Genomic DNA, 27751 nt, shown 5'->3' on the forward strand with positions numbered 1-27751 from the left:
GGAGTTTCTGGGACAGCTTCAAGGGCAGCCCCGCGTAGAGCGAATTACAGTAGTCAAGCCTGGAGATGACTGTCGCGTGGATCACTGTGGCCAGGTCGGGGCGGGAAAGGTAAGGGACCAACTGCTTGATGCGGCGAAGGTGGAAAAAGGTAACAAGGTAACATTTATGTTGCGTAGTATGCTAATCTTTTTAGAGGCCATCTTTGTGTTTTCTCATTTAAGCAAAGCAATTCATGCTCAAATTTACAAGTCGGTTCATACAGCTAATGATGTTCACTTGCAACATGAATTATATGCTGGTAAGCTTCTTATTTCTTGTCTCTGAGTACCACAATCACTTGGATCCTGAGGATCCTTTCAAGAGTTCACATTCAGAGAACAGGGTTTTCCACCTCTCACTTCCCTCTGCAGTCTCCTGTGTCCCAAAAATATAATCCTGGAGAATGGAGGAGGTATGAGAACCTTGTGGGCTGCTGATGGAGGGGGAGGTGAGATAAACCATTCCTGCCCTTGCACGACTTGGAACCTAAGTTTATCTGTTCGTGCAAAGGTAGGAGTGGATATATCTCACCTTGCACGAACAGAGAAACAACTTAGGACCCAAGTCATGAAGAAACATGGCTTCAAGAAACATTCCTATATCATTTTAACTACATTAACTTATAGTTCTGTATGAAGACCATACTGCCAAGATATAACCTTTATTATTCTGAATTACATCTAGGCCTAAGTGTGCTGAGATTCATGACAGGCTCACTAAAGTTCCTCCGATTTTTCTTCTTACCCAAACCAGGTATAACACAAATTATTAGTTTGCTGACAGAGTTATTGACAAATTGTTCATTCAAAATGTTACTACCATAGCTGTACTTTAGTGGGAAACGTGTTCAATATCTGAATACAATACAGAAATCAGAAATCATTTTAAAATCTCAAGGGGTTTAGAAAAAAGATTATGCACTACTTAGGCTTGTACTTCTTTTTTTGCTGAAGAAAGAAAATCTGCTATGGTATCTGAAGGCAGATGAAAATATTAAATGCCTGGATAACATATATGCATAAAATGCATCTAATTAGATGGTTGTTATTAGGAAATGATTACAAGTTTTCATATTCTGTTCACATTACAAATTATAATTTGCACTGAATAGAAACACAGTTACTTTGCAGTAAAGCAGAGATCTTACACATCTAAAAGTCATTTATGCTAAACATACTTACCTACTCCAACTGTTAAAGGAGAACCAGTGCGGGGAGGTGTAGCTGGAATATTCTTAGGTGGAAGAGGTGGAGGTGCTGTGAGCCAAACGGAAGAATTTTAAGTTAAGAATAGACAACATTTGTCAAATAAATAAATATAAACTCACAGTCGTATCTAGAGATTCAACCAAAGGATGGCTGAGATCCAAAGTCTGTTCCGCAAGTGGAAGCCACTTCTGCTTGGGCAAGTCCCCTAATTTTTCCAATTCCCTCCTCTAGCTGCAGCCACCACATTTCATTCCATGCTGTCCAGGAGGGTCCCTGACCTCTCAGAAGCAGCCCTCTGGTCTGACTGCAATGGAAGGACAAAGACCCCTTGTGTGAGTGGAATTCTGTTTGCATTTCTCTGTATCCGCTACAGTCACAGGGTTGGGAAGCACAGTTGTGTTGGGGAGGTAAAGTCATGTAAACTTCACACGACTGTGTGTAAGGGTGCATGTATACTTCCCCATCCCCAGGTTCTACCTATTGCTGCAGGTGGCTCTTGAGAGCAAAAAGGGTTTCTCATCCCTGCAGAAGAAGATAGGTAAAAATAAATAAATAAATCCCTCTTCTCCCCCCCATCACCATTATGATATGGCAGCACCAGGTCTAAGCACCAGAAATCACCTGCCTTTTGTTGTGGTTGATATTTTATGAGATGACAATTTTTTTGTTTCCAGTCTCCAGAGTGAACTATATGTTTTAAAATAAATGTTGTTAACTTTTATTCTGCTTTTCCACATCCACAAATCCAGTTTTTGGTTCTTATTAGGAGCTTGTGTATTTGTGGCATGCGGCACCGGTTGCTAGGTGACTTGTCTTTCGGATAGGCAGGAGTCAGGTTTAGCTTTGCAAATTGAGATCACAGAGGCTTTTGTCCCCAGGGACTCCGAATCGTCTCTTTGCCTTTTCTGAAAGCTGCGTTTCCAATGCATAATTCAACTAATATCTATTTGCTTCCATGACAGTATAATGAGCAATAACCCTCAACATTGCCACTTCCATCTCACGTTTCTGTGTTTTGTAGTGAAAAACAAAATGAAAAACCCGAACAATTTTTCAAATAGGAGATGCCTCAACTTACTTCCAGATGGAAAAGGTCGTGATGAATTCGGTGATTCTACACTTGGACTTGCTGGCTGCACAGAACCCCAGACCTCAGAGTGATCTATGGGAGCTGAAGTCACAGACATATAACATGATGCATACAAATCTAGAAGTAACATGAGAACTTAATTCCAAACAGAGCTTCTCTTTAGCAGCATCAGTCGAATCGAACACTGAACTGTAGGAGTTACTTGATAGATTATGGCAGGAGGAAAATGAGAAGAGAATGTAACGAGAATATGATTTTTTTGGAAATAAAATGTTAATAACCATTTTTCAAAACCCACAAATGAATTTCAGTGCTGAGAAATGCATATACCACCAAATCAGTGAATACCATTCTGAGCGTCTTTCTGTGCTGGATACACACACACACACACACACACACACACACAGAGAGAGAGAGAGAGAGAGAGAGAGAGAGAGAGAGAGAGAGACAGAGATCAATGGCCTCCTGGTGCCTCTAGCGAATGAGAAAGTTAACTGTTTTTCTGGTATCAGGATTTCTGCCAATAAAAGCAACATGGTTGGAGCTGTCATATGCAAAACACAAAAGCTTTACAGTGACACCTAAATTACCACAAGCATTCCCCTAATTCAGTGCTGAGTTAGAATCAACACAAGAGATTTTCATGCAGGTCTGTCCATTCAGATTAATGAGTGAGGAAAGGAAGTATTCGGCCACATTCTCACCTCGGATGGCCTGATCCCATGTTTTTTCTGGGTCACATATAATAGGAATCAGCAACCCAGCTTGCTCTTGACTAAGGCCAGGATTGGGAAAGGCTAGGAAGCACTGGTGGAAAGTAACAAGTGGACTGTAAGGGGTGTTAGCTGAACCCTACACTTAGACTTGGGACAAGATCCCCTTAGCACCAACTACCCCACAGGGCAGAAAAGCAAACACTGGACAAATATTAGTTGCTTCTTGTCTAGGAATTAACATCATGTGGTTGCCTAGAAATTGCTAAACACTTCTTTCTCCTTTTTAACTTATGGCAGATTTCACCAAGTGCACACATACATACTCACAGACTCATTTGCATTCACAAACAGTTTATACTTATTTATGTGATTCACTGAGTTTGTAGCCCACCCCTCTTCAGAGAACTCGGGCATATGAAATAAAGATGTAAAACAAATTAAACAAAATGTCATGTCAGACATATAGAGGTACATTGATAAAGTTAACTGGCAACACCTACCTTCTAACTTCTCTTCTTCAAATGCAGACTCCAGAGGTGGACCAAATAGTGGCGCTAGTACTGCAGGATCTTCCGGGGCTTTTTTGCTGCAGCACAACACAGATGCTGAATGATAATTACGCGCAAGGATCTTTTATTCAGCAGAGGTGACAGGCAGAGTTGATTTTGATATTTTTTTTACAGTAGGGGTGGGGAACCATTTTCAGTTCAAGGCAGCGTTTCCTCAAAGGAAAGCAGTTGAGGGCCGCATTGCAGCGGTGGGCAGGGCCAGAGGCAAAAAGTGGGTGGAGCAATTGATGTGACTTATCTTTGTTCAGTAGGCTACATTCCATGCAGAGGGAAAAGGGACTGCCTTTTCCTATAATGAGATGTGCACAGACTTGACAGATAGGACTTGGCAAGCCAGAACAAGAGCACGTACATCATTTGGGTACAAGGATTCCACACCATCCATGGCTTTGAATGAGTTTTTTTTTAAAAATGTAGTTTAACATTTATACTAACCTTAGAAGCTCTGGGGTAGGTGTTGAACGCCTGGGCCTTGCTATCTCTTCACCTGGCACATAAGACACCATTTTAAGGTAATTTTCTCATAGTGTCTTCTAGAAAACTTGTTCACATAACTATTTGATAATGTCAGCAACACCACAGCGTTCCTTCTGCTAGTCCATTTCTCACTAGTTTTAGTACTTATATAGTACTAGCTTAACTATGTTGTCCCTCTCCAGAATAATTTGAACCAGTTTTCATAATTCATGTCAACGTGACCCTGCATGCCCTTCCAGCTTCAAATTGCTCCCCTCACATTACCCATGGTGGGTGTCTCTTAACAGAATATAACTTGCTAAAAATATTATTCATTTGCTACCTTAAAAACATATAATGCATTTGTTGTGAGATAATAAACTGACTCCATGACTTGCCATTAACTTATTTTCATGTGGCCCAATTTTATGGAAAAGCTTTAGAAAATCCCATTTCAGCCATACCATTCATCGTTCCAGATTACGAACATCTTGTAATTTTAGGCCCTGTTGAACTGGTTTGTGCATTCAGCCAATTGCAAATACTCCATATGCCTTTTCATTTAAAATGCGTCATCTCATTTTGAGACTGTCAGAGTCTGTTAATTTTACATTATGGATTCATGCATAATTTAGTACTAGTGCATGGAATAATGTCCTCATAGCATTTTGAGGACTATCCCATTAACAATATATAGACTTTAGTCTCTTAAAAATTAGTTGTTGCAATGATTCTAGAGTTTGAAAATTAAGATGTAAAATTATGTAATTTTGATGATTCTAAATATATCCAACTCCCTGAGATATATTGTGTCCCAACAAAATTCAATAAATAGATATACTTACTAGATAAATTCCTTTTAATTGAACCCTACAATTAAAAGCAAAAACTACAGTTTAGGACTATAGGATTATACTTTTAGACATGTACAATAAATGGCAGCTTGCCTTAGTTGAAAAGAAAGAAAACAGAATTAGGCATTAACACTGCTAAAATAAAATATACATTAACTTGGATTCACATTCTTCATTTTGGACGTTTGTACCCCAGTGCAGATTCATTCACACTCATATACCAGATATAGGCAAACAGAATATTTGATTAGCTGTTACAAATGCACTGCCTGAGAATTTCAGGTTTTTGAATCAAGACAAACAAACAAAAAGTGATCATACATTTTGGAATTGCAACAATGTGCCAAACAAATCCAGAGAGCTTGACAAGTAATTTATTTACTGTTCTAGAACTTCTTAATGCACTCATACTTAGTCTCACACACTTGATCACTGGCTTTGGACTGAAATCAAACATGTTTCCAAGCAGGCTTTAATATTCCAGAAGATATAAAGAAACAATTGGTGGGGACAGGGGGATGGAGATAAAACTTCGGAAAGTAGGAGGCAGGTGGGAAACAATGTCTGAATATGCAAAAGGTATCAGAACAGCTGTCAACAGTATTTGCCATAGCAACAGGGAAGTTACGGCAAATTTACTGACAGTCACTAATCCTCATGTCTCTGCCACCATCATCCATCCATCCTTCACTCACACAATGTTCCTGCAAAATGCATGTATTGTCAAAGAAAACAGTTTTTCTAGGCAAATTCTTGCAAAAACCTCTCCTTTCAAATCACGGTTTGTAATAATATCTCCACTAAGAATACTTCTATGCTACAGGAAGAGACAGTAACACCAAATTTCAAGGAAGGGAGTTATTAAGGACAACAAAATTATTGTTAGCACTGTAGGCAGAAGTCTGGTGAAAGAGAATTGGTTCCTAGCCAAACATGTCACTAGCTGATTCTTGCCAAGATTTCGATTCTGTAGTCAGTCCTCAGAAACATATTCTAATGGATATGCTAGGCATATTATCGGCCTATGAGATATCTGATGTTAACATGTGCCAATTAAACAAATAATGTTCCATCAAATTCTCTCTTTTGAAGCCAATAGTAAGCTGTAAGACCAAGCTATTTTTTTGCACATTTTTGTTAAATAGGCGCCTTCTCACATCAAGAGAATACATTGCAGGAAGTATATGGATGTATTCTTATTCTGGAATAGCAAGTGTGAAAAAATCCTGGTCAGAACCTCAAAAACAAAAGAAAAAGAAAAACAACCAGGGAAGTTCATCTTGGCAATAGCTCAATTCAGTTAGCATGGTTGCTTCCTTGTTCTATGCAGAAATTGGTTTGAAAATTTTCTGAACCATCATGAGAGTTGGCAGACTGTTTATTCAAAATGAAGTAATCCAAAAATTATCCATTTCTCCAAGAATGACAGTTTCTGTGTAGGACAGTTTCAAGAGTGGTACTACTCTTTAAAGACATTAAAGAATTCCTAAGCAATATTTGATTTATTTAATAAAATTTAGAAATTGCTTGACTGTTGTTTTTTTTTAAAAAAGATAAACAATAAAATCAAGAAAATTCACAAGTTTAAATACTAAAACAGATTAAAATTACCTCAGCTTTCTAAGTATCTAGGAGTAGGTTTGTCTAAACAGGAATGTTTTTAGCAGGCACTGAAAAGAGTACGGTGAAGGGACTTGCTTGATCGCAATAGGCAGGGAGTTCCACAGAGGAGGTGCTGCCACACAAAACAATGGATTTTTTTCACAAATGTGGAACAGGTATTATGTGGAATCTGTAGCAGTGCCAGTATGGTTCCATTCAGTATTTCTATAACAGAAAAAGGCTGCTACAGATAGCCACACACCCCTGAAAGAACAGTAATTTTCACCCAATTACTTTTAAGTTAGATCAATTTGCTGTACTTGCAGTTCACAAAACTAATTTAAATTAAACCCAGATGACAAACACTCCCAGTCGTTCGTGCTACTGATTTAACGCGAAAAGTCGTCTTACCGGGCTGCGCCTCTGTTATCAGCAAAAAAGAAGAGAGAAAGGTACCTAGTCAGAGAGTGACAGATCAATAATAAAAAAAGGACTTTGGATGATGAGATCTTCCTCTAGCTTCACACATTAAGTAAACAATTTCCCCAGATTCCCCCTGTCTCATGAAGATCCCGACCCTATCTGATGTCCTTTTAATGAGTAAGCTCTGCAGAAATTTTGGAAACAAATGGTTAACTTTGAGGCTCCTTGAGGCCTATTGCAGCAATACCAAAGGGGCTGCCCAGCTTAGATACTCTGATAGGATGGAACCTAGAATGGCAGCCTGCACATAGCACTCCAAATTCTGGAACTGACCAGGGGGAAAGGGTTCAATACTCCCTCAACTCAGAGCTGCTGAGGGGCTCTTTGTCACTGCTCTTAAGTTTTTAAAACAAAAAAGATTATCCAATCACAGATCTACCTTGTCGTTTGTAGTTCGACCCATTGATACCCCATAAACCTAACTAAAGGAAGACATGCCATAGGCATGGAAGGGTGAAATATCGATTGTTAAGAAACCTAGCAAATTTTAATCTGCCCTCAAAGTCCCCTTCTCATATCTCTCTAGTAAATCCTTGTTAAAAAATAAATTGGCAAATTAGAGTTCTACTGTATTGGCTTATTTGCAGCAAGAAATTAGTAGAGAAAGACAGACAAACAGGCACACACGTCACGAGTTTTCCGAAGAATGATCACATTAATTCTTATAAAAACAGGAAATTCTGTGGCATACAAAAGTACACAAGATGCAAAGAGAGATTAGGCAAGCCATTCTTCTTAGTTCCCCCGTACCAAAATGGGTAATAATGTATTTATGACTGTCCAAATAAAGGAATATAGGTGAGACACTTGTTGAACATGAGTGCATAAATGTTCAGAAATGTTCTTGGTTATAGATTTAGATGAGATTATAAACACAACAGAGCTGAAGATGCACAAGGATCAGTTTGGAATCATACTGCAATGCAAATCAAACTAACCAACCAGGAAATGCCGAGTAATTGATAGCATTTATGCTCTTTTATGGGTGTGTTGTCTTCAGCGCTTAGATACTTTGTTTACTGGTGGTATGTAAACCTCTAAAATAAATAAATATAACTGAAGCAGCAGTGCTCTCTGGAGAGAGTTGGGCTATTTTTGGCTATAGCTTGGATACTACTGTCCTCATGATCTCACACAGTTTCAGTAACTTCAGTGGAACAATGCCAATACACACTAGCCAAGAATTTGTCAATACATATTTTCCTTTCATTCTTTCCAGTAAGCAACTGCTTGCCACTTCTACTTATCTGTGACATTTAAGGCTGGGGAAAGGAATCTGCAAATATCTAGTATGCCACTAATTTAGCCTCACATTTCATCAACATTTCTTTTTCAAAGTTTGGTCTCAGCCCACCAAACAGACACAATTTTCCTGACTTTATATTTGTACAAAAGCAGACCATGGATCTGATCCAGGGGCAGAGAGGCCACACTTCACTGCCTGAGACAAAAGAGGAATGTGTCATGCCATGCCACCCTCCTGCCACCCCACAAAATCCTCCCTTACCTGGGTTGTGCAGCAGCACCTGAGAAGCAGTGGCGAGCTCTGGCAGGATCTTGTAAAGCACATGAGATCTAGCCAGAAACTGCCACTGCTGGTTCTCTGCTAGTGGGGCGCCCATGAGGGAGTCTCCTCATGGGTGGGTCAGCCCTGATCTGATCCTACAGAACATCATATGAAGCAGCTGAGACCGTGCACATATAGCCTTTTAAACAAAGCTAAGATTCACTGATCAGCTGCTGGCCAAGGGGACTGAATTCTGTTCGTACTGCCAAACAGCCTATCAGCAGATTTCAGCTTTTTAAAGAGGGCTACATGCCCTCAGCTGCAACTGTTGTATCGGGAAGGGGTAGCTAAGTGAAAACCTGTTTACACATGCGTGTAGTAGCTAGTTGAACTGCGGAAAGTGTGCACATTATTGTAGGAAATAGTTCCGTCATGATGAGTCTACAGATAAGATGAAAGTGCCTGTCATGCTATTCTCTTCATGCCAGTGCAGGTTGTTGCTGCAATTGTGCTTTTGCTCTGACTTCCACCACAAAGCAGAGTAAACCAAATAGGTCTAATTCTCATAAATATGCAACATGTATTCCTTGGCAGGATGGGTACAGATGTCATAAGCCCAATGAAAGTGAAAGAAAACTACTGTGGATATAAAAGCTTACACATGAATTTAGTGGTGGAGGTGCTAACCCCCTTTTATGTCTCCATAATTTAGGGAAGGAGTCAAATTAGCATATCAATATAGCAAAGCCCTGGATGTCTGGTTGAACCAGACTGTAACAGCAGTCTTCATGTTGTCTAAAAAACTTGGAGAAATTAATGCAGTGAAATCCAGCACTGGATCTTCAGCTGAAGAGTAGTATACAAATTTAATAAATAATAATGGTGATGATAATAGGTCACAAAATACTATGGCTGAATGATTTTATGAACAGTCACGAAACCAGAAGTAGAGTTACAGAGGTTCATACTTTACTTGTGGAAATTTGCAAAGTCTCCATTTATTCCAGCATTGTTAAGATTTAAAGCTTCATACCATTACATATATTTATGTGCAGTATGAATTGAATGGGATTAGCCACCACTCATAAAGAAAGCCAAATGGGAAATTACCAGTACCTGTAAATAATAAGATTTTGCATTTTATATTCTTGGTTTTATAGACTGTTTTTTTAAAATGCAAATAATCCATTAAAATGATAGATACAAAGAAAGAAAACGGGAGAGATAATTTCTTACCGGACTTTTCCTCTATAGAATGCATTAACAAATGGAGAAAAGGGAGAGAAAATAAGCATTTTCTAAAAACATAAGCATTTATGCATAGAATATCACTCTCTATGAAATGGCATATCCCAGTCTCCTGTCCAAGCAGGTCTGCTCAGTAGTAAAATGGGAAGTATGCTTAGGATTGCATTATAAGCAAACTAACAAATTCTGAAATGCCTAAAAGGTTATCATATACAAAATAGAGTAAATACTCATATAGAAGTGTAAATCAGTAATGTAAGTGCAGTCTGATCCCAGCTTATGCATACTCACTCAGAAATATGTTCCACTGAGATAAATGACATTTACCCCCCAAATAAGAGTGCATACAATTGCAGTCTTACATTGTAAATACCCAGTTACACATTGCTGGTACACCAAATAAAGAGAAACTATATTTTCATACCCCACAATCAATTTTCCATTAAAATATGTATACGGCAGTAAACTGAGTATCCTGATGGACTTTAAAAGCTGTACCCTTCCAAAAAGTGTGGACTTGTTTTTATTTTCTCCACAATAGGCATTTGCAACAATTTTGGCTTCTTACTTTCGTGAAAAGCTATTTGACTTGAAAACAAACTTTCAATGTTATATTACTGTTATGATGGTGATGTTACAGGTGCTTTGTATACAGCCAAATACTGCTACATTCTTCTGGCAGTTATTTGAGACATCATTCTGGCAGTTATCTTGAGAACAGAAGTAGTCAGGAAAATGCCAATCATTATCCTGGCTTCCATTATCAGATTTACTTTGCTAATAAGGATAATAAAATAAACCATTTCCAGAAAATAGGGATGATAGATGTGATCCACTAAGTAACTGAAGATACACGCATTCTCTTCTGCCTAAGCAGGCTAGTACTATCACCCCCACCCTATTTAAATGATAGAAAACTTGTGGGTTATACATTTAGAATAATGAGCTTCCTTTTGTAATCCAATAAGAGACCTATTACAACTCAACAGAAGGCTCTGAGTAGTTCCTCCATCAAACACTACAGAAGAAACCTCTCACTAAGCCTCAGTTTCAATCAAAAACTTTTTGTTTGCCATCTACTTAAGGAATGGAATAAAGCAAGATTCACAAGACAGGTTCTTGTTGTGAAAAAACAAGTTCTTACTGTGGACTGCTGTTCTCAGAGGATGCTGAAGGTTATTTGGGAGGCTGGGCACCTCCTCTGCAGCTAGCAAACAGAGCAAAATTATGGCCTTTCCATACTCCCCAGAACAAGACTGGAAGTTATTTGGGAGCTGAATAAACAAAGAAATATTCCTCAAAAACCTCCTTTACCTGGACCATCCTGACTTGGGAAAAGGTCACATAAGAAAAGCCTCCTCGTCTGGGAGTTCCCCAGTTTAGGAGCTGACATAATAAATGAACAGGCACATACAACAGCCCCACTGCTTTCTTGGGGAGGAAATGCAGCTTGTTTGCCAGCCTAAGCTTGCCCTTAGTTGGGTTTACCCACTCTGTCTTCAAAGCCTCAGGCAGGTGCAATGCCTAAGGAGGACCCCATGGGCGTGGCTAAGGGGGACAGCTGCCCCTCTAGATCAAGTAAATCAATAAAAATACTTACCTGAGGCTCTGCACACACACCCCTGCTAACATAAATCCTGACTAGGCCCATGGAGGACCCTGTGGGAAGGCGATTCTTGCTCCCTTCTGGGTGGCTTCTTTGGCATTCACCAAAAGCACCAGGAAAACTTCCAAAGGAAACAGCAGGGTAGGCTGCTTTCTGTCTTACTCCAAAAGTCTTCCCCCCTCTGCCACTTCCTGTATTTGGGGATTCAGACCCGGCCTCATGTAGCTGTGTGGCCTGGCTAGGAATGAAACCCAGGGTCAATGGGAACATGCTGGCTTAGCTTTGCGCAGTGGCAGTATCGTAGCCAATGAGGGGAATGTGTTGGCTTGCTTCTTTTGGGGGTTGTCATCCCTCCCCCACCAAAGAGAGGAGGTGCCTCTTTCGAACCCATGGGCTGCAGGCTTGTGGGAAGTACAAGAAGCCCTGGAAGAGCTTCTAGAGGAGGAACCAGAGTGGTCCCTGAAGCTCCTATTTCCTCTTGTCCTAAGACTGACTGGCCCTGGAGCCTGCCCTTCCATCCCCTGCTATAGACCTCAGGAAGTATTCTCTTTGCTACCTCAATCCTCCAATGTGCTGCTCCATTAAGCATGCATGCTTGCTATGGGCATGCAAGAAAGTTCTATGAGAAAGAGTTCTGTGATGGGTTCCACACGCAGCCACATACCTTATGGGTCAGGGATGCAGAAGCAGTGCCCCATGGTAGATCATGTGGAGCACCCAGCCTCCTTCTGCCCATCATCCATCAGCATCAAGAGATTCTGGTACACACCTACCCAACTCAGATTGCTGCCCTCACCCTTGGAGCCACAACCCAACTGCCAAGCCTAGGATGTGTTAGTAGGAAGGGGGAGGGGATACCTGGAGGCAGCAACCAAAGGAATAAAGGGATTTCTACCACCTCCCACCCCAAAGGAAGCAGGAACCATTTCGGCTCTTAGGAGCTCCAACCAAGCACCACCTGGAGGCTTGGCAGGTAAAGCCAGTCTGTTAAGTGCACGGAAGTCCCTCCTATATAAGGAAATAAATGCTGCTTTCCAGCTCTACAGCAGGTGCCTCCCTGAAGGTACTTAACACCTTATGGGATCCTCTAAAGAATATGCAATTTGTATTCCAAAAGAGGTTTGGTTTATTTCTGATAACAACTTCTCATTTGTCTCTTATCTGGACTCCTGGTTGTCCTCCTTATTCTATTTATTTTGAGACACTGCAATATCCAGCAAATGCTACTCACTCCCAAGTGCCTCAATCCTGTTTTATGCTTCGGTGTTTGAGCAGATGGCCATTGGCTAAAGCAGGTTACAGGGCAGAGCAAAGCACTGCTAAGTCTATTAGCTTAATTGACATGGAGGAAGAAGTAACTATATATCAAAAAAAGAAAAGAAAAAAGAAACACACTAAAAAAAGAAGAGAAAAAGAAAAGCCCTATCGGTGAAGGTGAACCCTCCCTGCTGCTTGTCTTGTGCCTCACTACTCCATCCACTTTTCTTCTTTCCTGGCTCCAATGCTAGAAGTGACTCAGGAGCAGACAAAGTGCCAAGAGAAATTAACTGCGGAGATGTAAGTTACAGGGAAAGACCATCCCATCCCTAGCTTTACTTTCCATTACCTAGCACCTATGTTCTTTTCATGTGCCATGAAAAGAACATAGGTGCTACCGCCACATATAATTGAATAGTGCAATTTATCTGGGAGTGGGAGATGCCAACACTGTGCTGGGAGTCTCCACCTCTAACATGTTTCAACATCTGAAGTAAGTTTATGTGCTTACTGATGTCTCTACACAATCCGAAACCCGGCCTTTGAAGGATTCCCGGTTATATAAAGAGGTCCGTACACATGCACAAATGCCATGTGCACCAGGCTCACTTTAGTACCTCTAAATGAACATGTGAAAGCTGGGGTAGAGTCTGCCATGATGATGCCCCCACCATGCTTGTTCTGCCTTGTTAGAATACCTCTGAGGATCTAGGCTAAGGAGAATCAGGTGGAATGAATGTAAGGTCAGGCTAACTTGGCTTCGCTGAATAAAAATGTCAAACAGAAGGTATTCTAGGCCTAGAGAACAGGATGACAGGACAGATTGGAAGAAAGGAAACCAAAAGAGGGTGCAAGAGGGACAGTGAAACCCTACACAAAAGGGCAACAGCAGGTCCTGCAGGCCTGGAAAATGTATGCCAGAGCTCCTTGGAGCCCTATAGACACGATAATAAATAAATGTAATTTTTGAAAGAATTGCTAATCATATCTGGAGTTTCCACCCTGCTTGACTTTTGTTAGTGTTTTGAAATTTAAAGAAAAAACCCCTTGACAATAAAAGTTATAAATGAAGCCACCTTCATCCTTATCAGGTACAATAATTGAGTAACTAAAGTAACTGCCCCACATCATCGTCTTTGCTCCTACCTCATCTCTTCTTAGCTAATGGAAATCCTCAAGCACACAGTCCTCCGCCTCTTATAAAAGCTTAAAGGAGCAGAGTAGTCAGCCATGTCCTCTATATACCACCCTAGGTGCCTTATGGATGAAATATAAAGACTTTATGAGGATGCTGGCATTTACCGTTTAGCCAATAATAGGATGTGGAAAACAAATATACAATGCTTTCACACACTAGATGGAATCCAACTATAGTGAAAAAAGTGTTGTGTTAGAAAACAAGGCATCACTTCTATTGATGAAACAGAGTACAGTCTTTTGAATTAAACACCCCAAATATCTTACTTAATTTACTGCTTTCAAATATAACAGCATGAAGTGCTGCTGTCTTAGAAAAGAATGTAAAGCAGTGCAATTTGCTTGGTATATATTCTGTCCTTATTAAAAGAGTGTAGTTATAGAGCAATTTAGTTCAGTTATTCTTAATTAGCATCCTGCTCTCCCTAAAGAGCATTACTGCTTTACATGCCAAGCTTCCTTAAGACGTACAACATCAGTAGATCAGGAAGCTGCATTTTCTGCAGTGGAACAAAGCCATCATTCTGATTTACTGTTCCCACATCTTCCACAGCCCAGGAAATGAGTGTCACAAATCAACTCTTGAACCTGGCTTCCATATACAACAATATAATGCACTATTGTCTTGCCTCCAAGCCCAGCTGCAACAGCCTGGTGACTGCATAATGACTGCAAAGCTCACTTGCTAGAATAAAGACCAACCGCCACAGCACATAAGCAAAAAACAGAATGCAATAGCAAATTTAAAAACAACATAAATGTGATCCCAGCAGTATTGTTAAAACACGTTATGTAGTTTAATTTAGTACAACTTCAGGGTTTTTTTTGCTTTGGTTTACAGGGTAGAGACCAACAAATAAATAAACAAAAGTTGACATTGACACCTACTTCCTATTATGTAGCTAGTTCCATATTATTAAAACTTAAGTATCAGATGAAAATGCAATTGCTAAAAGTCAATCAACATTGGAAAACTTTATTTGATTGCAAATTAAAAACAGCTAATGATAATTCATTTTGTTCTATTGTAAACTGAAAAGCTTTTAAGCAATTATGTACCCACAGAACACTATTACTTAGAACAGCAATTAATTATAGTTATAAGTTAGTATTAGCTGTGACTAGGGATCAGTTAGGGGCGTTCTACAGTTTTTCTGTTGCCAGGATATATTCTGTCATGGCTTTCTCCCAAGAATGTCAGGATTAGTACTTCTGTGAGGGTACTGAAAAGTCCTGAAGCACTGTTCGCCTCACATAACTATAAAACCCTGGGTTCCTTGCAAGGGGGAAAATGAGATATCTGCAATGTAGGTATGAATTAGTAGCATGTAAGTAAGTCTTACATTTACATTTTGTTTGTGTGCCCCTCTGTCAGCAGTCTACCCTTGATTTTTAGAACAGTGGTAGACTGGATAGAAAACAAAACCAAGGATTTAGAAGTGATCCAAGGGTATTATCTCTAGCATTTCTTGTCACTAAAGCAGCATCCCATTTTCCAAAAACAAGTTGATCTTTGCAGCACTCTCAACCTAAGTGGGTTTTCCCTAGCAAGCTACAAAATTCAGCCTTCCGCAGGTGCTGTGTGTTCAGCAGCGCCTCCAGTGACAAGGTTATACAAAAGCTTTCAGAGAAAGTATTGCAATGTATTTATCAGTTTGTGTATGTGATAAGTCTGTTTTACTCAACAATGCCAGGCCCCTGGCCCTAAATGCAAAATCATTTATCAAAATAAGAAAACCTGTTTTAGCAGGAAAAGATAATCCATCCTCTTCCCCTCCCCACCAAACATGCTCTCTAAATTGAACAAAATTATATAGATTTGATTCAGCTGTCATATATGCTTGTCCTCACTTTAGATTAAAATTTCCAGATGATAGAAGCAAAGGTAGCTAATCTGACATCCTCTAGATGTTGTTAGAATAGAGCTCCCATCATTCCTGACCATTGGCTATGGGGCAGATGGGAATCGTAGTCCAATAACACATTGGCTACTTTGGATTTAGAGTAAAATTTTAGAGAAAGCGTATGGTTTCATGTACAAGCACACAAAACAGTGACTTCTGAGATTTTACTTTCACATTTTTTTATTCCACAGCCCTCAAAACTCACAAGCAATACTACTGGACTATGGCCCCACACATAACACAATTTTTAAAAGGCATTGTTGCCTAACCTCCTTAACAAGGGAGCCTACAACTCCCACCCCCCCAAATCTGAACAGTTTAGGGGGGTGAGTAAGATTTTTTTGCAAAGCTTCAAGGCAAAGACAAGTCAGATAAGACTTTGAAGAGATAAAGCCCACACTGAATATATAAACAGCTGCTTGCCCTGAAAGGGTTCAGTCGCCATCCCTGCTCCTTTGCTTTCCTATGAGTTCTGGAATCTCCAGTGGGAAATGGATACTGTACAAGTAATTTCCACAAGGGAGAAGGTCCTCCAAAGCCTTTATCTCCAGGCTCTCTCTCATGGCTGGCAGTCTCTTTTTTATTTCACTTCAATAAATTATTTAAAACACATTTTTTCTTACTTGCTGTCATTGGATACACAAGGACTAGTAGCTTACCATAGCTCTGTTCTCTTTATCACAAACACTTTCGTTGTGTTCACACTTCATATCTCCACTTATACATTTAAAACATTTTACAGTGTAATCCTATGCATGCTTAATGAGGTCTCCCTGTGTTCCGTGGGGCTTTCTCCCCGGAAAGTGTTACAGGAGTGCAAGTCCTGCTTGCGTGCAAAATTTTCAGATGGAAATAGCATGTGGGGAAAGTGCTTAAAAAGTACCTCTCCCTCTGTGCCAGTCTTTCCTTTCAAATTGCAGCCTTGTATTCTGTTGGGGGTGGGGGAATCCTCCAGATCGTATCACAGAACTACTTGCCATGTCTTCTCCTTCTCCAAGGGGCAAAACAATACCATCTTCATTCATTCTCTGCTGCCCCTTATGACATAACAATCCAGACTATTTCCAATAAATTAGATTCTGACTTTACATGGAATCTTACGTTGCCAGATTACAGCTTTACACCTTTAAGCATACATAATGGCTGGCTTTCAAGTCTCAGAGGGTGGCTCAGCATAAAGCATAGGAGGGTGTCTACTTCCCCTAAAAAAAGATCAAGGACCTCTCCTGAACTCACAGAATCAATATATGGCTATCTGGCTTGTGGGCGTGTACCTACAAAAATGTGACCCTAATTTTAACAAGTAAAGTCATCTATAATTAGTAATGTCTTATTTTTTGTTAAAGTGCTGCAAATGTTTTTTCTTTTGGCATGGATCAAAATAGCCGTGCCATTCACTGATATGAGAAACATTAGGCTTACTGAAATGTACTTGGCATGCGCAGAAAGTTGCTAGTGCAGTTCAGCAATATACTTAAAAAAGCAACCTGTCAACATGCAGAACACATTTTTCAACACGTCCCGAACCAAAAATAGTTTCTGAAAAGCCTTGCCATTGTGTGATAAAACCAAGTTTTGTTATAATAAAAATGCTAATACAAGGAACAAATATAACAAGAAAGCTAAGCAAAATTAATTTTTGAAAATCTAATCAATCACCATATTAAAAAAAGAGTTTTGCTTACCACTAGAGATGGCGAAAGTGCAATGTTGCCTATAGAGGCTTTCAGTTCATCAACGGTTGCCGCACTCTTAAGAACATCTTTAGACTGCAAGGGCTTAATCTTAATGTTGAATTTCTTGTGTGCCTCCTCTTCTTCTTCAGATTCACTTGAGGAATAAAAGTGCTTTCCTTTGGTAGGTAGATCACAGTTAAAGAGAAATGTTGTTGAATCACAAAATATAACTTTTGGAACTGATTGGCAAGGGCCAACAATGATAAAAACAGATTTACAAATTCCAGAGAGTAACAGCAACCAGCAGCAGCACCGTAAGATATGAGATGGTTAATATTGCGGAAGGCAAACTATATTGCTCCTGGGCCCAAGCCATTTAGGATTTTGTACACTAGTATTAACATCTTAAATCGGGCCTAGCAGCTCACTGCCAAGCAGTGCAGCATTTTCAGAACCAGAACCCTACCAGTTGCTGCAACTTCCAACTGTCTCCAAGTGCAGCCCTGCACACAGCAGGTTGCAGTAGTCCAAATGGGAGATCAGTACAGCATGCTTAGCCCAAGCTGTTCTTGTCCAGGAATAACCACAGCTTGTGGACCAGCCTAAGCTGGCCATTAGCACTTCTAGAGGCCATAGGGGCCACTGGAGACTAACACAGGCAACTTCCAACCTGCACACATTTAACTTGTGCGCATTCAGCTTTACACGTTTGGCTAAAATAAAATAAAAGGGGTGGAAAGGAAGCGGGGTTCCAGGAAAAATGATTTTGGCAATCCCATCCGCCACAGAACCCAATGTGTTTTGACTATATGCAATTTTGGCTTTACACTTGATCACCAGAACATAACCCTTGCGTAAGTTGAGAGTAGCCTATAATAGATTCTGGATCAGCAAGTACTCCCAGACTACGATCCTGTACCTTCAGAGTAAGCAGAACCCTTTCAGAACAGGTCATCCACCTAATTCCTGGACACAAGATCGGTCCATCCACAATACCTCCATCAGGATCAATTTCAGTTTCTTGGTCCCCACCCAGACCATCACTGCCTGGCATGAGTGTTGGCTCCTTTTTTCTTTTTATAATGATTTCTTAAAATTAAATTTTACTTATGGCCACTATCTTTTCATTCATAAAGCCTCTTGAACATTTTAGGCTCCTTTGGGAGGAGGGGCGGGATATACATTTGATAAATATATAAAATAAAATAAACTTGAGATACTGATGTTTCAGGGGCATCCAGCTGTAGGGAGGATGGCAGCAGGTGGCCACACTTGAACCCACACTTGTTTCAGAGTTTGCAAACTCAGTTGTAAAACTGACCATGAAGGATATAGCCTGGTTCGTCTGGTCTGATGCTGTATCCTTCTTCATCAAGCTCAGGTGAATTCTGGTGCAGCAAACATAGTGAAGCAATTAGAGTACTTGCAAAACATTAAGTAATCACTCTTTCCCCTCTCTCACACCAATTGCATATTAATAAGAAGCACTTGTCCAATAAACTATTGGTATATGCAATGCTCTCTACGCTTAACTAAGAATGAAGAGTCTACCCAGGAACCTGTTTTCTCAGCCAGGCAGTCAAACAGTTGTGCTAACTGCTCTGATCTCTGTGCAGTAGGGGGAACGTGGGGTGAAAATATTAAATAGATAAGGAATATGTCTAATATAAGAAAATGGTGGCTTGGAAATATGGAAGACATCAAAGCATTATCTATGCAAACATTTGCATGAGACCTCTTGCTAAAGAAGGGCTCATTTCCAGTGCCTGATAGAATTTTCTTTTTGCACCTTTGCCTTCTGGTTGCTACTCTTTAAAAGTGATGTCCCTGTATCAGAGATCAAGTTGGCTCTCATTTATTAAATAAAATCTAGCTTCCACCTTGGTTTACATGGCCATGATAACATTTACAACAGAACCAGCTGCTTCTTTTCTGATGGTTTACAAAATTCCCATGTTGCTTCCTTCTTCAAAAAGCTCCAAAGTGATTTACAACTAAAATTAAAATACAGTAATAAAATGCATAATCATATAAAAACATAATCAGAATACAAGCATCCTATCACTGGTGCTCCCAAGGAAAACATCATGGACCATGGTATGGAAAGTTGTCAAACGATCAAGGATAATCAATGGGGACACATTCCCCCATCTCTCTGCTGACACAAGGTATAATACAGGATGGCCTCATTGCCTAAACAGGCCTAAACACAGAATGAAGTAGATCTAGAAAATCAGCTTCATCCAAGAGTGTCTGGAGACTAGAGCTGGTTGGTGCCCACCGACTCAAGAACCGGGCTCAGCAAAGGGACATTTGCAACCAGTCAATAGTTATACATAACTTTTGGGTCTAATGAAAATTATGAATGAGTAGTCTTGCTGCTGGCTCTTTCGTGGGACTACTCCCTCTCTCAGAGAGGCATTAATTATCTTCTTGGGCTAGTTGGCCATCCCCTCCCTACTGGATGTTATCAGTCATAGCATGTACGGGGGCAAGAACACCTACACCCTTCCAAGCACATCATCCACATTCTCAAGCCTTATTGATACTCATCCATGAACATCTGACAAAATAGTGTTCTGGATACTCTTAGAAACTGGCCTGCTATAATAGTGAAATCTAGGTCTCCATGGATACAAGCAATCATATCTTCAACATGCCTTACAAATAATTCACAGCAGGGCATTGAGAGTTCCACCATATCCTTCAGGCCAATGTGTAAAAGCATCCTATAAAGCTCTGGTGGATGAGACACCAAGGATGATGGAGGCAGAGAAGTAATTTTTTACTGCCTTCACCAGCACAAAATAGGCTTTACAATGAGCACACACTTGCTTTCAACTGCATTCATTCCAATTCTTCCTCTACTTGCATTATAATCATATTCTAACCTGCTTTATTGTTCTCAACTCCAGGGTATACCATGGTACTACTTGGGCTCAGGCAAAGCCCTTGGGGGTGAACATAGGGCAAATCCTAAATTGCAAAGATAGACCAGGACCTCAACCTCTCAGCAGAAAAAATACCCCAGAGTCTCCTGGAAGCCAATTGGCTCCATCAGTCCTCGACGGCAGACCATTCTAATAGGCCCCCGTCTCTGCAGAAGAGAAAAGTAATTGACAATCTAAATCTCGACAGGAGGGGATCTGACCATGACAAGGGAATGCAGTTACAGTGAGACACAGCTGGTTGATAAAGCCAAAAAGGTAGTACCAGAAAGAGCAGTTTATTTGAACTATACTGTCTCTATATCAAATCTCATTTAGTGAAGCATTTTCCAAAAAACAATGTCTGGAAAGAATGCATGACACATGTGTTAAAAAAAATATTGTAGCATAGCACTCTATTTATAGATATTAATCATGCCAAATAATGCTTCAACCCAAACACCCAGTCTCCTCAAACTGGGCATAGTAACTGTACTAAAAATAATAGTAATATTTTGATTATTTTACTTATAATGCATATATATATATATATATATATATATATATATATATATATATATATTATATACTTGGTATACAAAGTGAAGAGAAAGAACTTCACACAGACACACACACACACACACACACACACACACACACACACAAAGACACAGTTAGGGACTACAGTAATTTTGTTATATTACCAGATCAAGTTGTGTGATTTTAAAGGTGATCATTGTAAACAGGAGCACACTTGAACTTTTAAATTCTTTTCAGCTAAAGCAAGCAAAAACTATTCCAAAAGAAATTTTAATTTCTTCTAATTAACTTGGACACCTTCCATACTAACAGCATGAAATCTGTCTGAAATGGCGCCCACCTTATTAGCATAATTGGTCTTGGTAACATTTTATTGGCTCTTTCCCATTCTTCCAAGGCAATTTTGCACAATCTAATTAACACGAAAAGATTAGAAGATATTCCAAAGTAGGGCTAGGGCATCCCTCTGAAGCAAGGGTGCTCAAATATGCAAACACTCCTTCTCAAATGACTGCGAGGAGAACCAAAGCGGTCTGTTCTGCTCACCCTCCACTCCCCCCGCCCAGGCTAGTCCCACTTTCCACAAGGCTGTGTGGGGCTGACTGCCTATAACTCCCATGATCCCTAGCTAGCAGGACCAGTGGTCAGGGATGATGGGAATTGTAGTCTCAAAACATCTGGAGGGCCGAGGTTGAGGAAGCCTGACCTAGAACTTCAAGAATGGTTGTTGCAGGACAAAAACCAAAGCTGTCGCTGATAATCCTCATGCCCCAAGGGCCTTTCAGAAGCAGGTTTGCTTTCTGCCCCATGCATGGTGTTTTCAGAGATGAAACATCTTTACATCTACCTGGTTAAAATCATGGAGACCGTATTTCTGCTGATTTCAAGTAGGTATATTGAAAGACACTGCAGTTCAGACAATGGCTGGCAAACATTTTTATGTTTAGTATGTGCAAAAGCCCTCAAGCTTTTATGAGTACTAAAAGGAAGCAAAAACCTTTGAGCTGAACACAGGGATGTTTATGTATCTCTGTTCCAGAGTAAAGTGTAAACTCACATCCACATCTATATGAATGCACTATTTTCCTTAAATAATTTAAATTGTTGCTGGTTTAATTCATTCAAATTATTCCAAGATCATATCTTTTCTAGATCTAGTTGCAATTCCCAAAACCAGCAGAGACTTAAACCTGAAACAGGTGTGATAAACTTTCAATTTTGCTATGGGCTCCAAATTTGATGGCAATCTGCATGGTAATCTAGAAAAAGAAAGAAGCTGTAGTTTTCTCTTTTGTGCAAACTACATCACTACGGAGGGGAAACTACGTATTTTTTCATGTTCCATCTGTTTGTCAGAGGCAGAGTCTTAGCTCACTTGCATACAAGTTTGAAGAAGGTAAGAAACAGCAAGAGAACGACTGGTATTTCTAACCTTCTCCAAACTGCTGTGTAAGAAAAGGCACCACATCTTCCTTTAGCCTTCTGACAGGCGCAGGTGACGGGTGTGTGTGTAGTAAAACTGATGTTTCATGCCTGCCTAGTTTGAACAAGATAGTGAGAATGTTTCCTGGCAATCTAAAGCTATGCACAAGTGAGGAAAGACTCTACCTCTCTTCTAAATTCTATGCATGTGCTGGAGGGCTTAGAAGGAAGGTGAACTCTCACTTGCTCAGCAGTTTGAAGGTCATAAATAAACTGTGAGAACAATATATTTCTACGTGGGCCAAATTTAAGATCCCAATTGGATAGCTGGGCAGCTGGACATGTCAGTGAAATCCTGAATATTCAAATATTGTTATCCGCTTTGTGCTGTGATTATGAGATGTACTAAAGTGTGAAAGAAGTAATCAAGAAACACAGTGAACACACACACACAAAACAGAGAGGCAAGTTCTCAGAAAATTCTTGTAATAAGGAATGTTCTTGGGAAGGTATGAATGCCAGGTGATTACTCTTACTTACATATCTTTCCCAGTCAATCTCTGAATAAAACCCATTTGGAGCACCATTGGTTCTCTTCTGCAATACACAGTTAAAAATGATAAGTTTTATATTAAAAAGGGGAGAACAGCAACATGCACTAGTTTCTTAGACGAGATGACAAAGTCATGAGTTTTCAATTTGGGATGGTCACTAAACTAAAGTGGGCTCTGGCTCCCTGCTAATCAATCTCTAGAAAGAGAATGCCAGCCTCTCAATCTTTTTTGAGAAAGTAATTTCCAGTGTTTGAACTCTTGAATTTTTCAAACCTGATAAGCCAAGAGCAGGAATTGCAAGGAAAGACCATGCTGCAAGACATTACGGCTTATGGGCAAGACAAATGAGGATAGAGCTACAACTTGGTGGTAGAGCATGTGATTTGCATGCAGAAGGTCTCAGGTTCAACCTCTGGCATTGGTCAAGTAGCAAGACCTGAGAACCTGGACAGCAGCTACTAGTCAGATTATACAATGCTGGATTAAATGGAAATTAATAATATGATCTGGTAGCCCCCTATGTTACATTTGAATGGAAGTGATGAGTTAATTAAGCTCTCCTAACTTTAAATAAGTATTAATTTAATTTGCTGTACTTCATTTCTGAAGCCTTCGAAACCAAAGCGGTCAGGTGATCAAATAGTGGGCCAGATTCAACTAATGAGTCCTGCTAGTGGAAATGAGCAGAAGGTCTTCCATGATCCCACTCCTCCCTCTCCATGCAATCCCAAATTGGTGGGGGGGGGCATCAGGGAACCCCTCAAAACAGTGTACAGGGGTGTGGGGAGAGAAGAGGGTGATTGTTCTGTCTGGCAAGCTGAAATGCTTGTAGTGATGGAATGATCTCCTTAGAGCAATGCTGAATTCTTCCCATAGTCTTGAGCCATTTACAAAACCTGGAGAAGTATACAATACATAGCAGACTAATGAGGAGGAGGAAAGCCACAAAATAATCATATAGTTGTTCAGATATCAATCAAATATTTCATTTCAACCAGCTGTTACCTTCAACATTCAAGGAATGTCCTATAAAATATTCTATTTTTGCATGAAACGTGTGAAATTATCTATGAAATTATCTACTTCCTAATGCATATTATGAACGCAGTCCTGAATTATTTATCTTATGAATGTAGTTTTCAAGGTGAGCCTGGCACACGAGGTAATCCATTTCTATTTCTAGTTACCTGTATCCATCACAAATGATCCAAATTCTACTGAATATTAGGAAACCATACTGAGTACCTAAACATAATTAGACATCTATGGACACACAGAAACACATCAGAACCACAGGGGCAAAAACATATGTGGTTGGGCATCCTATGCAGAGCACCTGGAGTAAAAAAATACATTGAAGTAAGTGATGCATAAACAATGCCAAACATACATTTGTACATGCAAACTTTTTTTTGGCCAGGCTTACACAACCAACCCCCGGGAAGCTTTAAACCAATATTCATGTCCTTACCGAAACTGATTTTCCTCCTTCCTGTGCACACTCTGCTTTGTTATTGGAGGGTGGATCATGAGGATGAGGGCTGGGTGGCTGGAATGGATTTTGTTTTTTTATAGAAAAAGGGTTAAAGTATTGGGTGGTTCGGTTTTTTTAAAACACATGAATCTACATGGAGTAAGCAAGCTCAGAATGCACTTTTCAAAGGCATTACTTGCCAAATGTAAATGCTGCTGTCAGCAGACTATTTTGGAACGTATGTTAGGGCTCTATTCAGCAGAAATTGGTTCTCTTATAACTGAGTGGCATGGACAATTATCTCTAATGCTAAATGTTTTCCCCTTATTTCCTTTGAGTAAGATGTTTACAAGACATAACGTTTTCATGCATTTCAGAACTATGTCCTCATACAATTCTGCAGAACATGCTTTATTTAATGTAGCAGCCATTGCAGTGGGCCTTTAGAGTCTTGTAATATAACTCAGCATTTCTTTTGTAACTGAACACATACCTACAAGAAGTGACTCAGTGAATGTTTTCATCCTGGTTTTGTGCAAGAAAAAGGTTAGCAACATTTTGCTATTAAGTAAGTCTTGAAGAGTTCTAGGGAATATGATCCTTCTCTAAGTGCCAGCTCTTTTGCTACTGATCATCACCTACAGTCTTTTATGACCTCTAGTCTACAAAGTAAATAAAAAACAGGCCAATAACATGAACAGTTTTCAAGCATACTTTAAAATTCTGGTCATTTAGCTACTTCTTCTTTTTTAATCTGATTAAAAATTGCAAGCACATAATTCCAAAGTCAGCATAAAAATAAGGCTACATTATACTAAATATAGCAGAATAAATTATTCAGGTTCATGTTTCACAAAGTAAGCACCTTCTCTTAATTTTAACGTGAGAAGGGATTGTGTACAATTTTAAAGAGAATGTAATTTTTTTGTACTAAATGAGAAATGAAGTTAGCATCGTTCTCATAGCCTCCGAAAAGCAAAATGCCACATGAGGAACATCATCAACAAACGTAGAAGTGAAGGCCTTAAATGAAAAATCTTGGGAAAGCACTAGTGTGTCATAATGAACACACCGAGATGGTGACGGTGCATGAACCAGCATGTCATTTGTGGTCAACACCAAGAAAAAAAAGTTGCTCAGCAGCTCATTGCTTCTCAGCTTGCCTCACAGAGGATGAGAGTTACTAGGAGACCCCAGCATCCCTCAGAGAGCGACAGTCCCAGAGTTCTATGGGAAGAGGGATTGTTAAGCCACTTTACAGGCAGGATTCAACTAACTAGTCCTGCTAATGGAAGCCCACACAAGGACTTCCACTAGGGCAATGGGGATTTCCCCCTCTTCTCCTCCTGTGTGTTTCCAAACAGACTCAGGTGTGTGTGTCAGGAGAACCCCTAGAATAGCATACAGAGCTAGGGAGAGGGGGGTTGTGCCATCTGGCAAGCTGGAATGATAGCCATAGCACTACACTGGATTCCTCCCTGGGAACTGTAGTTCTGTGAGGGGAATAGGATTCTACTAACAACTCAGCACCCTTTCCAAACCACAGTTCACAGGATTCTTGACCGTTTAAAGTGGTATGATACTGCTTTAAATGTATAGTGTAAATGTGGCCCATATCTTCAAAAAAAAGCCAGTCCTCCTCTGCCTTTGGTGTTAAATTTAACTGGGTGGTGGTGAACAAGTGAGGAGATTGTTTCTCACACCAGGTTTCTGTGTTTCCTTCCTCCCTTTTTAGACCAAGTATTTCCCTCCATATCATATCATCCATCTTCCAGTCCCACACTGGTGATCTGTTGGGGACAGGAATGAAGGAGAAAGACTGCTGAATGTGTGCAGGCTGTTTCTATGAGCTGGAACCCCGCATGCTCAGGAATTCCAGCTCATGGGGGCATTAGGAAGACTTCTCCCCTTCAGAATTCCCTCATACACGTTGACGGTGTTGGGGAGGACCACCATGAGACAAGACAACGGAGGAGCATGTGGGGACTCTCTACATGATCTCGGGTACACAAAGTGCCTGAAGGGGCAGTGCACCAGTTACTTCTTTAAGCGTGTAACACAGATGGGGACTGCAGGTTGAATCAACGTGCAAGTTGGGAAAGTGAACAGCGTTGTTTTTCTTCTGCTGAACAGAGCCTTGGGCTGAACCATTAAAAACAGTATAGAGTTCCAAATGTGGTCTGCTTTTTGAATCTTTAAGCTAAAAGCACTTGACAAAACACAATGGGGATGCAGAAGGATGTGTGGATGCAGGCTTTTTTCAATCTACAGCTGTGACCCTAAGCACATCTACTTGGACGTTCAGTTCTTCTGAAATCATTAATATTTACTTGCAAGTAAATATGTTTAGGATTAAGGATCTTGGGTCAGAAGTTTAAATAGACAGAAGTTGAAAGAAAGAAAAAGTTATCAGGGCCTTTCCAGAAGACAAAGCCCCACCAACCCCTTGAGTTATTTATCAAGATATGATTGGGCTAGCCTCTATCCAGCACCAGATATTTCACCCCATTTAAAGTTGTATAGTTCTTTCGCCCCCATTCTTTCATCCCTATACATTTCTGCTGTACAGGGGACAGATGCTCAGCCCTTAAAAAATAAAAATAAAAACCTACAGGAGATGTGCACTCCTGTATTGGAGAAGGAATGGCATAGCCTTCTAAGAACTAAATAAAAGGAAAAGGGGATTTGCAATAGAGCATTGCTGCAGGAGGAAGAAAAGAAAAAGCAGCCTTGGTTTGTTTTGCCACTGTTTGTGAAGATAAATGCTCCAACACCAGAAATATGAAGAAACATGATCACAGGCAGGGAAGTCAGCACTCATCACTAATGGCTCTATCTGTGGTCGTGGCACTCATAGAATCATAGAATCATGCAATGCATCCTTGCAAAGCACTCGCGAAATAGCAAGGGACATGCTAAGTAGGGAAGAACCCAATTTCCCCACTGACATAGTACATGCTTGGACAATGCGATATTCCAGACACAGATGCATTTTCTTTAAGGAAGACATCTGAATCAAACCAATGAAACAGCAGCTCATTTATTACGCAAAATAATGATCATCTGGAAAGGCCCTTACTACTCCAATTCCTTTACTTTTAGGAGAGAAATGACATTGTTTATGGCTGGTAGTGTTTCCATTCCACTGCTGAAAATCTGGTGAAGACTAACAAATGCTCCAATTTTCCTTAGAGTCTTCACAAGATAAATTTAAATGGGAGTTTTAAAGTCAGGAATCAATAAAAAGTGAAGTAAAATCCATATCTGAGCCCAACATTCTTCATTGCAAACTTAAAGCCTAATAGCTGATGTGGTACATTTCCTTCTAAAGTCCAGTTCTAGCAGAGACAGAAAACCTAAAACCATAAATAAAAGCAACAGTAACTCAACAGCAACCCTTCTCCTATTTCTATTCTCTACA

General features: G+C 40.1%; 1 protein-coding gene across 22 annotated transcripts in view; it reads right to left on the minus strand.

Moving 5' to 3' along the window:
- The window catches only part of SGIP1 (SH3GL interacting endocytic adaptor 1), a 151277-nt gene that overhangs the window by 53175 nt on the left and 70351 nt on the right, over window positions 1-27751 (minus strand). For 13 of the 22 annotated variants that reach the window (XM_082227572.1, XM_082227581.1, XM_082227582.1 and 10 more), the window contains 9 exons: window positions 24328-24405; window positions 22843-22899; window positions 18747-18801; window positions 17423-17598; window positions 4925-4949; window positions 4059-4110; window positions 3555-3640; window positions 2327-2419; window positions 1222-1296 (listed from right to left, as the gene is read on the minus strand). In XM_082227572.1, coding sequence (XP_082083698.1) covers window positions 1222-1296; window positions 2327-2419; window positions 3555-3640; window positions 4059-4110; window positions 4925-4949; window positions 17423-17598; window positions 18747-18801; window positions 22843-22899; window positions 24328-24405 — 697 coding nt within the window. The remainder of the gene's footprint in view (window positions 1-1221; window positions 1297-2326; window positions 2420-3554; window positions 3641-4058; window positions 4111-4924; window positions 4950-17422; window positions 17599-18746; window positions 18802-22842; window positions 22900-24327; window positions 24406-27751) is intronic. The other 9 variants (XM_082227565.1, XM_082227566.1, XM_082227573.1 and 6 more) reach the window with 1 other exon arrangement.

Source organism: Podarcis vaucheri (genome assembly GCF_965113315.1).
Source record: "Podarcis vaucheri genome assembly, chromosome: 6".
NCBI lineage: Eukaryota > Metazoa > Chordata > Lepidosauria > Squamata > Lacertidae > Podarcis > Podarcis vaucheri.